General features: G+C 38.9%; 2 protein-coding genes across 2 annotated transcripts in view; one reads left to right on the forward strand and one right to left on the reverse strand.

Moving 5' to 3' along the window:
* The first annotated feature begins 3,258 nt into the window (after window positions 1-3,258).
* LOC124616768 (calsequestrin-2-like) lies at window positions 3,259-3,918 on the forward strand. Its single transcript, XM_047145155.1, has 2 exons — window positions 3,259-3,297; window positions 3,396-3,918. The coding sequence occupies exons 1-2, from the start codon at window positions 3,267-3,269 to the stop codon at window positions 3,590-3,592; spliced, it is 228 nt and encodes a 75-aa protein (XP_047001111.1). The 5' UTR covers window positions 3,259-3,266; the 3' UTR covers window positions 3,593-3,918.
* A 4,514-nt stretch (window positions 3,919-8,432) lies between these two features.
* The window catches only part of LOC124616417 (ureidoglycolate dehydrogenase (NAD(+))-like), a 73,434-nt gene continuing 69,479 nt past the window's right edge, over window positions 8,433-12,387 (reverse strand). Inside the window, exon 5 of the mRNA XM_047144723.1 lies at window positions 8,433-8,483. Within this exon, the coding sequence (XP_047000679.1) occupies window positions 8,433-8,483 (51 nt within the window). The remainder of the gene's footprint in view (window positions 8,484-12,387) is intronic.

The raw sequence follows: 12,387 nt of genomic DNA on the forward strand, positions 1-12,387 counted from the left end.
TTTTCTGAACAGTGACTGCATTAATTTCATCTCTAAATGATTCTGTTGTGGCTACACATGTATTATTTAATTCTTGCGCAACAGATCTAACTTCTCCTCTACTGTTCTTAACACAAGCCTCAGTTTCGTCACGTAATTGTTACTTAGTGTCATAACGTTGCACGGAAACGGCTGTAACCTGTTCACTAAGTTGTTCGTTCTGTTCGTTAAGGTTGTCGTGTTTTTCTTTCGACGGTTTGAAACTTTCATTAAGTTGTTTGCGCGATTTAGTAGGTTGTTTGAAATGGTTATCTAGTATTTCATTCCGCTTTTTGAGACTTTCATCAAGTTGTTTGGAATTGTTGTCTAGTTTTTCAATGATTTGTAGTATTAATGCCAAAACTTGATCCAAGCCAGTATTACCTACTCTATTCTCTGTGCTGTTTGATGGTGTACCTGCAATTGTCACGTTTTGTGTAACCATTTAGTCCTTCTGTGATTCTTGAAAATGTTTTCCAATCGGATGTGCACTGTTGGTCACTACACCGGAATTAAATAAATCTGTCGTACTCTGATTACACTGTTCATTTTCGTTAGAAAAATTTGTCTGTTCATTACGTAAATTTTGCAAATCGGGTGTGTCAAGCGGGGCAGCGTTCATTGTAACAGAACATGCCACGTCATCAATTGTCTTCAAATTAACAGAGGACGCAATTGAATTTATTTGTTCATCATTAAGATCAAAATCGTTACAAGTGGTCAGTACGCACTGATTGTCTGTAAATGGAGGATTGTCATCATTACACTGCGTGTCGCAAGTATTATCGGTCAAATTATTCGAATCGGCTATTTCACTCATTGTACATCGCGATGTACTGTTAACAGTTTTTCGCGGCATTTTTCACAAATCACAATTAAGCACAAATGAAACAAAGACAATGAAAAATGCAACAAACACAAATAACAAAGAGCAACAAATTGCCGATGATCTGTGAAAGAAAGAGTGACAAATTAGTAAATGCGTTGCGCCAGATGAAAACTACATTTAAGTAAATAAGAGCAGATATATGACTAATTCTCAGAAGATTCACAAAGAAACACGATCCTGGCCGGATGTCGCCAAGTGTAACCTCCCCACAAAAATTATGTTGTTACATGGGAATGAGCCAAGTGTAACCTCCCCACAGGAAAATGTAAATGAAAATGGGCCAAATGTAAACTCCCCACAAAATATTGTTAAATGGAAATGTGCCAAGCGTAACCTCGCCACAAAAAATAATAATTAAATGAGTTTTACTTAATATTATAACCTCTGAACAAAATTGGCTCCCATTTATTGTCTGTGTGCAGAAATGCATTCACACTTAATATTCCCACAAAATTCTTTTCTCATTTAATGTCAAGTTCGAAACAGAAAAAAAATTCCTAAATGCCAAAATAATAAAAAAGTTTTGTAACCTGATGAATTTTATGAGGACAGCGGAGCTGACCTTCAGCCCTGTACTCTGAATAAAAAAGCAAAAATTCTTACCTCAATAAAACTGCAATTTTATCTGCTCTTAATTAGTCATTTTTCGACACAGCTTCGTGCAATGCTGGCGTATATATATATTTTTTTTAATTTTTTGATGCAATGATGATGCATTGGAAATTCTTTAAATTGAAATGAATGCTTTTCTTTAAAAGAGTTGCTTTATATTAAAAAATTATTATTGGGGCATTTTTTGAACAAATTAAATTACAATTAACATACATTATTAAATATGCGCAATGCTGCTTCTTTACCTTCTACAACAATACTCATCCTCCAGAATCCTGACCAGAGCCGCGACCAGAGCACACAGCCGACGCATGCCGACTCCCGCCGACTCACGCAGACTATAGTCTGTCTGTAAACTGAAGAGCGAGCAGCGCCTTTGGTGGGGGAAGTGGCCTTTCCCGGAAGAACGCTGCCACTGGCCTACAGGGCCACCCAAAATCAGTTGCCCTGTTTCCCGTCTAGCGGTGTAGTTCAGCGTGCAGTGATATACTGATATACGTCGTTTCTGTTTGTGGAATCTTTGTTGCCAGCGTCAGTCAGTTGACTTTGTGTACTCACTGATATACTTCAGTATCCCGAAGTGATGGATAATCGCCCTGCATTGCAAGAAAATGTGCGGAATACGAAGAAGAGGAGGTATTTGCGGAGTAACGAGCGTTCGATCGTCTCTAACGTTATTACAGCGTGTGTTAAGGAGGCAACACAAAAAGAACTGTTGGTTAACATTAACAGCCCCAATCAAAGGGCTGCAGTTTATGCAAACGTCAGCCTCGCCACTATAGGACGCATAAGGAAGGAACGTGAAAACAAGCCGCATGGTTTACTGGAATCGCCGCGAAGGAAAACTGATAATTTAGGGAGGAAACCCATCGTCATAGACAGTTTCACAAAATCAGTCATTCGACAAACGATGGAGGACTTTTACATAAACCAAAAAATAGTGCCGACATTACGGAAATTGCTTAATGCCGTGAAACAAAAAATACATTTTCCTTGGCAGAAAGATGTTTTACACAAGACATTGCGTGAAATGGGATCTACCTGGAAAAGATCTGTAAGTAAACGAAAGATTCTCGTAGAAAGAACGGATATAATTGACTGGCGATGTAAGTATCTGATCCAAGTGAGGAAATTAAGGGAGCTAGGCAGAAAATTCTTTTATATTGATGAAACTTGGGTGGACAATAACATTACTTACAGAAAATGTTGGCAGGGCCCTGGCGTTGAGGGCATTATTGACAATGTTAGCGGAAGCAATAGGATTATAGTGGTGAATATTGGATCAAAAGATGGGTTCTTACCCAACGCACAGTTGGTTTATAAAGCGGGTTGTGCAACAGGAGACTACCATGGGCAAATGAACTACGAAAATTTTTCTAATTGGATATCGAATAAAGTGATTCCGAATCTGACACCGAACTGTGTTATTGTTATGGACAACGCTTCATATCACAACAAGGAACACAACAAAGCTCCAACTAGGTCCTCGAATAAAAGCGAAATGATTGAATGGTTATTAAAAAATAAGGTGGAAGCTGAGTTGACAATGAGAAAAACAAAATTATTTGATTTAATTAAACAACATAAGCCGGAAGACAAAGTATTTGAAATTAATAAAATACTTGAAGCCCATGGACACACTGTGCTGCGACTTCCACCATACAACTGTGACTTAAATCCAATTGAAATGGCGTGGGCAAAGCTCAAGAATTTCGTCAGAGGAAGAAATATTCTTGGAGATATTTGCATGACGAAGTTGCTGCAGTTGGTGAAAGAAGGTATGTAGACATTTTCTGAGCTTCCATGTTTTATTCCGAACTAAATTTTGCCGTAACCGAAAGAGAGCGTATACAAAAACTTGTCCCAATTGTTACAGGTTTTGAAACGATAAGTCAAGATGACTGGAGTGCATACTGCCTCCATGTGGAGAAACTTGAAAGAGAATATTGGGTTAAGGATGGGGTTATGGAAGACATAATAGACGCTATAGTTATTAATTTAGAAAGTGATGACGACGAGGACGACGACGACGACGACAGTAATGATAGTGACAATGTTGATGATGACCTCTAAAATACGATGTATGTAAACAGGCAATGAATATTTTTTTGAAAAATATGTTGTGTGTTCTTTCAAGCCTGACTCTGCTCATACACTATGAAATTTCTTTTGGTAGAAATGTAGTACATGGTAGTAAAAGATTTTCCAAGATAAATACAGTCAAATGTTGTCCAAAGCAATAAATACCATTATCACTTGTTGTACAAAACCAGGAATAACTTGAGAGCTTCATGGTAAAATCAATTAACGTTTCGCTAGCAGAACGTGATTCAATCACGTAATACATTTAATGCCTAGAGAACAGCAGCATTTGAATATACTCTGTCACTAAAACTCTATCTCGGTTACTATTCACATGATTCTAAGGAATATTGCTTAAAACATGTGTGCAATAGCTAATCTAAACACTACTGAAATTTCTTTCGAGACACGTATACCGATTCTATACTTCTATGTAAAAAGCTTGACATACAAGGTGCGTTCACATATTAATTTTTATTTTTTGGTAAGAACTTTACTTGTTAATCTACAACAATGTTATCCTATTCAAAATATTCCCCAGTACATGCTATACACTTATGCCAGTGCTTTTTCCAATTCCCAAAACACTTTAGGAATTATTTCCTCGGGATAGTTCGTAGGCCTTTTGACTGCATTTTTAATCTCACCCATTCTTGTAAAACTGCTGTCCTTTAAGGCCTGCTTTGAAATGTTTATACCACTTGTGTGTTCTGGGTTTACTCATAAGAGACTCACCAAAAGCAATATTTAACATTCCTAAAAATTTGATACACTTTATTCCATTCTTATAACAAAATTTAGTACAGATTCTCTAATCTATTTTTATACAAAACAAATAATAGTTGATGCTACCAAAACACATATAACTTTTTTGACAACTGAGAGCCGGCCGCGGTGGTCTAGCGGTTCTGGCGCTGCAGTTCGGAACCGCGGGACTGCTACGGTCGCAGGTTCGAATCCTGCCTCGGGCATGGGTGTGTGTGATGTCCTTAGGTTAGTTAGGTTTAAGTGGTTCTAAGTTCTAGGGGACTTATGACCTAAGATGTTGAGTCCCATAGTGCTCAGAGCCATTTGAACCATTTGACAACTGAGAACTGGGTAAATACCTAATATGCAAAACATTGCACAGATACTTTTCAGACATGTTTACGAAGAGAGTGGCAAAAAAAGCAGTGCAAACCGAACTAATACAAAACACGGATTATAAATTTCTGCTTACTTTTTAAACACTCTTCGTGTTGCAAGAATTGTTAAGTTCCAATGCAGACCCTTTAAAGAAAACTTCTACATTTTAGTAAGAACAAGCCTTAAATTCTACAGGTTGATTGCACTATATCTGGTTCGTCTTACGAATAGAGGAACATACATTCACATGAAGAGGCATTCGGTTCTATGTTTGTAGTAGAATACTGACTTCCGTTCTTATGTTAATATTATTTACTCTATAATGTTTTGTTTCGAAGAAGCTATCGTCTTTTGTTTTCCTTATACTCTTAATGCATTTGTCTAAAAATAAACACAGCCGGGACGTATCTGTACGCGGCGTCGCCACAGATATGAAGCGCGCACCGCCGCAGGGCCGGTACTACGTTGTGAAACAGCCTGTAGAAGCGCCCTGTGACGTAGCAGGGTAGGCAGAGTGGGGACTCGCTTGCTCGCTCTTCAGTTTACAGACAGACTATACACCAGACTCGCTACTGTCGACTCGCGCAGTCAAGCGCAGACTAGCGACAAGCAACAACTATCGATAAACTGCTCTCTGGTCAGAGATTCTGTCATGCCTCGCCCATCGCCGTCAAAGCATACGTCTTACAACCTACTATGTTTCCTTCTCTCCCTTTTCCTACTCTTGATTTCCAGCCACCCATGACTATTAAATTTTCGTCTCCCTTCACTACCCGAATAATTTCTTTTATCTCATCATACATTTCTCAATTTCTTCATCATCTGCAGAGCTAGTTGGCATATAAACTTGTACTACTGTAGTAGGCGTGGGCTTCATGTCTATCTTGGCCACAATAATGCGTTCACTCTGCTGTTTGTAGTAGTTTACCCGCACTCCTATTTTTTTATTCATTATTAAACCTACTCCTGCATTACCCCTATTTGATTTTGTATTTGTAACCCTGTATTCACTTGACCAGAAGTCTTGTTCCTCCTGCCACCGAACTTCACTAATTCCTGCCCGATTAAGGGATCTGACATTCCACGCTAGTTTTCTTTCTCCTGATAACGACGTCCTCTTGAGTAGTTCCTGCCTGGAGATCCGATTGGGGGACTATTTTACCCTCGGAATATTTTACCCAAGAGGACGCCATCATCATTTAACCATACAGTAAAGCCGCATGCCCTCGGGAAAAATTACGGCTGTAGTTTCCCCTTGCTTTCAGCCGTTTGCAGTACCAGCACAGTAAGGCTGTTTTGGTTTGTGCTACAATCATCCAGACTGTTGCCCCTGCAACTACTGAAAAGGCTGCTGCCCTCTTCATATATAAAAAAAATATTTTTAAAAAAGGTAGAAACACGAAAAGGTACTGAGAAACATATAGTTAGAAAATGAAATAATTTAAAATTTGGGTTTAGTGGCATTTTAAGGAGCATACCACTGGAATAATCTGGAAAGAAAGACAAATTTTAATAAGGGTTAGACACACTGATTCCAATTACAAAGGACGCTGTACACTGAAGAAGGAATCAATGCATCGGAGGTCTGACTCCATCTCCAAACCAAGTGAGGAACACTTTTGTCTCATCTGACGAGATGGAGGGAGTGCTGTTACGTATGGTTAGCGCCAGATTAATCATATTGCGGCTCAGGCAATGCATGTCTCATGTTCACTTTACCATTTTCTAACTTCCTAAAATATTTTTTTCTGCCATAATGAAACTGTGCTCGTTTTTCTACTACATTATGAAGCTATTTCAACACCCTACTCAGTAAAAAAACTGAAACAAATGAAAGGAAAAATGTGTATATTTTATTGAATCGTTTCCTAAAGCACAATATGCATAGATATTAAGTCCTCTAAAAGTTTCTTAGGTATAAAATCGTTTAAAATATCTTGAAAGTTGACCTTTTCCAATGCATCATTTTGAATCACCAATTAATTTAAACTGTTCTGTGACATTAATGAACAAACACAGTTTTTGCTTAGTTTTAATTTTGGGAAGTTACATTCATCCATGGAGTTTGTAATTAGCTGACTTCTATATACTTGCAATGCTGTCATTCATTCAGGAAAGCTGATTATGCAATACTACCAAGAATCAGTTTATACGATTTCTTGACAGGTACATTTTTATCTTTTCCATCATCCTCTAAATGTAAGATAAAGTACTTGAAATGCACCACCTTGTCTATGAACTCAGGCTCAATGTCCTTGGAGTAATATTTCATAAACTTCGTACAAGCTTCTCTAATTTCACCATTGGAGTTTGTCGAGGAATCTGTTGAAAATCCAAACAGAGAATAATTTCCTAGTAAGCCTCTGGTCACTGCGACGATTCTGTACACAGCATATCTAGTTCAGGCAAACGAGTTTCAGTTTTTAACTTCTCATTTACTCTGTGCACAACATCTCCTGCAGATTCATCATAATGCCTTTTCCTTCTTCGCACATGCTCATTCTCATCACTGTATTGGGTGTCTGTTTTCTCCTTTGGCTTCCTCTCATAATCGTCAAATAATTCTTAATGTGAATGTAAAAAATCTAAAAATTATTTTAGAAGATCGACTGCCAGACTTTATTTAAAATTCCACTCTAAGAAGCTTTCTCAGCTTTACTAGATATAATCTTCTGAATTGGACTTTCAGAAAGGAGTGACATGGTATGAGGGTTACTCAGAAAGTAAGGAACGATCTGTCACGAAATGGAAAATACAGTGAAAATCTGATGAAGCTTTGCACAGATGTGTTGGGAACTGTGTCTAGTACGCCCGTCGGTCGCCTCGTGTCGCTCTTTTCAGTTCTGAGCTCACAGTGAGAACGTAAAGATGGCTAGAAATTAGCGTCTCCCGCCAAGTATGAGAGCCTGGCGAAAGATTTCTCCTGAAGCTATGCAATTCACATGACGTAATTGTCATGCGGTTCATTCTACACGACAATTCTCGGCCGCACACTGCAGGTGTAATGAAGATGCTCTTGCAGCGTTTTCGATGGGAAGTGCTTGATCACCCTCATAAATGGCTATCCGTGAGGTTCATCTCTGCTCAAATGAACCGCTGGCTATGAAGACAATATTCTGACACAGACAACGAGCTGCAGTCCAGAGCAGAAAATTGTCGAAAAGCACTAGCGGCTGTCTTCTATAAAGAGGGAATTGAAAAGTTGCTACAACGCTACGACAGATATATAAGTCTGAGCGGCAACTGTGTAGAGGAGTAGCTGGAAGGTGTAGCCAACTCTTGCAAATAAAATAGTTTTCATTCTCACTATGGTGTCCATTTCGCGACCTATCGTTCCTTACCTTCCGAATAGCCCTCGCATATGAACTTCAGCGAGCTTTGTTTATAGTCGATAGAAATTACGAAGAGAAATATACAATATACTGTTTAGTCTCTGCACGCACAGAATTGCTGTCGTCGCTCTATAATAACGCATAAATTCCCAGGACGGGAAGGAGAGTTCCATTTCCGAAAAGACATCCATGTGCGAAACGCACTATCCTTGCGAAAGTGCCAAAAGCGTATGCAAAGTTAACAGAAAAACACTATGCAGACGTAGTTTTATTGGATATCCAACAAATGGTAGACATGCTTTCTTGAAATACGTTCTTATAAGCAAACACAGACGATGTACAGTACCTGAAGAACTCATCCAAGCACTCTTATATCACTTATTTGGCTGCATTGGCTTGATCTTACTGCGTTTCGCAATGTCTTCCTGAAAGAAAGAAAATACATAGAAGAGACAAATTGCTTCATAGGCCTACAGTTCAAAAATACGTGCACAAGTGCAGTGAACAGCTTACCAGTGATTTATTTATTTTTTAAGTAAAGTATCACATTCAAAAAATTGCTTTCTCAAAGGTTATGCATAACTATTCTATGAGTATGAAAATCCAACTAGATAAACTAGAGTAGAGTCATATAGATTTAAGCAACGATTTTTACTAACACTGAAGTCATCTTGACTTTATAGGCCTGAACTAACCGTAGAAAAACGATTTTTTTTTCAGCCGAACACAGCCAGTATCGCACAAATTTTTGTCTATTTATAGGAAGCGCCTTAAAGGGAGCTCTGCTCGCTTTATGGCGGCTTTGATGCGAAGTATTAACAAATCCGAACATAGAAATTATGTGATGATTTCTTTCGTAAAAAGGAACAACATACCTATTCAAGAATAGCAACGAGGGCAATCAAATTTGTATCTTAAAGTCGTAAAATTACATTATAACTTGTAACTTGTTAGGAGACCAAATGAAGATAGTAGCTGCTGTGGGACTTCTCTTGGACGCGAATACACGTCAGAACGGGCAAAATCCAAACAGTGCTCTAGAATACCTGTTTTGTGTTAACCTCATTTCATTTCATTCTTCATAAGGCTCGATTAAAAATAGGGATTACTAAGTAATCAACGTAATTTTTTCTTTGTTTTTGTTGTGAAAAGTTAACCGAGTTTAACCAGTGATCATGTATGTAACATAGGGTGTCCCTTCGTTCCGTTTTTCCCGGGACAGTCCCGTTTTTTACCAAAATGTCCCGCTGTCCCGAAAGTTTTTTGGGGGACGCTCAAATGTCCCGGTTTTTATGATTCCGCTTGGCTAGAGTGTTTTACGCTACTGGTTGTTTGACTTGCTATTAACTGCGCAATTATTTACGCTAGGAAGCGTGTGATGACTTTCAGCATACCCCAAACATGTACCGAACTGTCAAAAATCGCAAGTAATTTGAAACGCACTATAGGTTACGAGTAACAACGAAGATTCTTCTCTTCTAAATCGATTCACTGAATCCGTTCTTTCGGTCCAGAGATGCTCTACACCACTGATGCTTACTCTCTGGCTTTCGTCAGCACACTATTAGTGTTTGCACTGTGCAGTCACCGTTCCATTATGCCAAAACGAAAGTGTAATTTCAACAGCAATATAAAAAGCGAGTTTCGTTTTATCACTGTTAGTGGAGAAACTGTAGAATGTATGTTGTGCAGATCAAAATTTGCTATTGGTCATGGTGGAAGGTCTGCCCACGGAGAAAATAAAAATGGCGAAGGGAAGATTAATCAAATTGTTGAATCTGTCTCTGGCGCATAGAAAATTATTGATGTTGAGAATACAAATACAGTTGAAAAGCGTAAGGTATGTAATTTTCATGAAGACTTCGATATAAAATGCACTGAAGAAATGATGATAAAGATAGTGATGATGAGAAAGTTACTGAGAATGGACATATTTTTTATGCTTTGAAAATGGATTGAAAATAGCTTTGACCGCAATAAAATATTTACTGGCTATAGTAACAGATGTAATCGGTTTCGGTCAGAATGTGACCATCTTCAGAGCTTTTATACCATGATGATAGGTGGGTCGGTGAACGGGCCCGGTGTCATGGCTTCATTGCTTCATTGTTTAGGAGTTGGCGTTTGTGGAGTCACAGCACCTGTTCCATTCACTGTCACCTCCTACCACAATGGTATAAATGGTCTTAAGATGGTCACATTCTGACCGAAACCGGTTGCCATTGTAAATAAACATTTTATTGAGGTTATGGCTGTTTTCAATCCATTCTAAAGTATTTTTGCTAGAGTGATGATTTTTCGATGAGGAAAGTTCTCAAAAATTACATATTTTTGATACATCTAACTTCGACTCCTCTTGATCCAGTAAGAGCACTGTGATTATTGAGAAGAGTAGTGAAGTATATCAAAACATGGAAGGACCTTTTGAATACGTAGAAAGATCACTTGAACACATCGTTGTCTACGGTTTTACTCACGTTTCAACGAGACTAAATGTCTAAGGAAATGGATCATCAACATAGAAACTAGTGTTTTTGCTGCTGGGTTTTTGTCCCTGAAGGCGAACCAACGAAAATAAATTTATTTCTGGCTCCTGACAACGGCAGAAATTGAATCCAAAGATATCAAATCATAAATCATCGACTGAATGTCTACCAAATTTATAAAAATTGAAAACACTCTTTATGGAACTTAATAAAACCATTGACAAAGATAATCAGAACGTTGTTAATGATGTGCCTAGGAAACGGAGAAACATCGCCTTTTAGATGTTACACTGTTTTTAGCCCAACAAACCCTTGCTTTCCATCACCTCATCATGAAGACGTTTCATGGAAAACGGAGTAAATTTCTTACAATTGGCACAATTGATGGCGAAATATGTTCCAGTATTGGAAGAGCATTGCTTAATACTTGAAGGATCCGATGGTGGGTCGTAGAGAGTGCCTTATTTGCCCAAAGGGATTCAGAATATGTTTAGTTTTACTCTGGGTGAACATGTAAAGTAAAAAATTATTGCAGATACAACGAACGGTAAATATTACAGAATAATTTTTGACGGTACTCCCGAGGAAAGCAGAACTGACAAAGTGAGTCAAATAATGAAATACGCCTGCACAGAAGAGGACGTTGTGGAAGTTCAAAAATCCTTCTTAGTTTTTATTCATGTCGGGAAAGACTGCAGAGAGTATGTCAAGAGATTTTCAACAGCAACTGGAACAAGATATGCTGGATATTGCGTTGCGCAGGGCTCAAGGTTACGAGGTATCACCAGTATGCATCAGTGCAAAGTGTACATGGAGAAGTACAACCAAAAATTCGAGAAGTCAGTCTAAAGGCTCTGTTCAGTTCCTGTGCTAATCATTCCTTAAATCATAGTGGAGTTCATGCGCTTTCATTATGTTCCCTCTAGCATAACCTGTTTTGTAGAGAAGCTATATTCGTTCTTCTTGCCTTCTACTTACACGAGGGCATGCTGAAAAGTAATGCCTACGAATTTTTTTATTCTGTTGTCAATGTGGCTTGAGATAGTACATATCATGCATATTACTCTGTCGACTTTCTACTTCACTGATACAAGTTGCAAACCTCTACCATTATAGGGCTCCGAACATAACTACGTCGGTGCGTGATCAATAGCGTGAGATAATCGAGTTCCTAGCCGCAGAGAACATGCCTCAAATTGAAATACATAGAAAAGTGAAACCTGTCTATGGTGATGACTGCATCGATATACGTAATGTATGATATCTGCAACAATCCGACTCCTAGGGTTCACTGTCATTTTCCGTGCAGCCACGACTTGGCCCCATCCGATTTCCATCTGTTTCCAAAACTTAAAGAACACCTCCGAGGACGTCATTTCGATAGTGATGAAGCGGTGCAAACATTCTGCAGTGACGGTATGAACAAACTGGTCTTGTTGGCAGAAATGTGTACATCGCCAGGGTGACTATATTGAGAAATAAATATATAGACATGAAGAATAAAGGTGTAGAATTTTAATAAAGTTAGTTTTATTTAAACAGCAGGGCCGAGCAGAGCCGAGACAGTCCGGGCCCTGGTCCGCCCACGGCCTGCACACGCTGCAGGGCAGTATAGTGCACGCAAAATGCTGTGGCCTCTACATGCGCAGTCGGCTGGGGAAGCATGGGTGAGATGCAGTGGTGCGGGTGGCTCAGAGCGCTGTAGGGGAAATGCCAAGCGCTAGAGGGGCAGTGCCATTCAGAACTGAAACCTAGCTCACATTTTTTGCGAATATTAACTGAGGCCCCTCGACACCCACGCTTGCATGGTACTCAGAGCAGCATGACATTTAATTTAACATCG

Source organism: Schistocerca americana, chromosome 5 (genome assembly GCF_021461395.2).
Source record: "Schistocerca americana isolate TAMUIC-IGC-003095 chromosome 5, iqSchAmer2.1, whole genome shotgun sequence".
Taxonomy (NCBI): Eukaryota; Metazoa; Arthropoda; class Insecta; order Orthoptera; family Acrididae; genus Schistocerca; species Schistocerca americana.

Excerpts from the sequence above, each read along its gene's own strand:
- LOC124616768 (XM_047145155.1), top strand. The coding sequence starts at position 3,267 with ATGACGAAGTTGCTGCAGTTGGTGAAAGAAG. Across the intron at positions 3,298-3,395 it reads GCTGCAGTTGGTGAAAGAAG|GTTTTGAAACGATAAGTCAA; the intron begins GTATGTAGACAT and ends CAATTGTTACAG.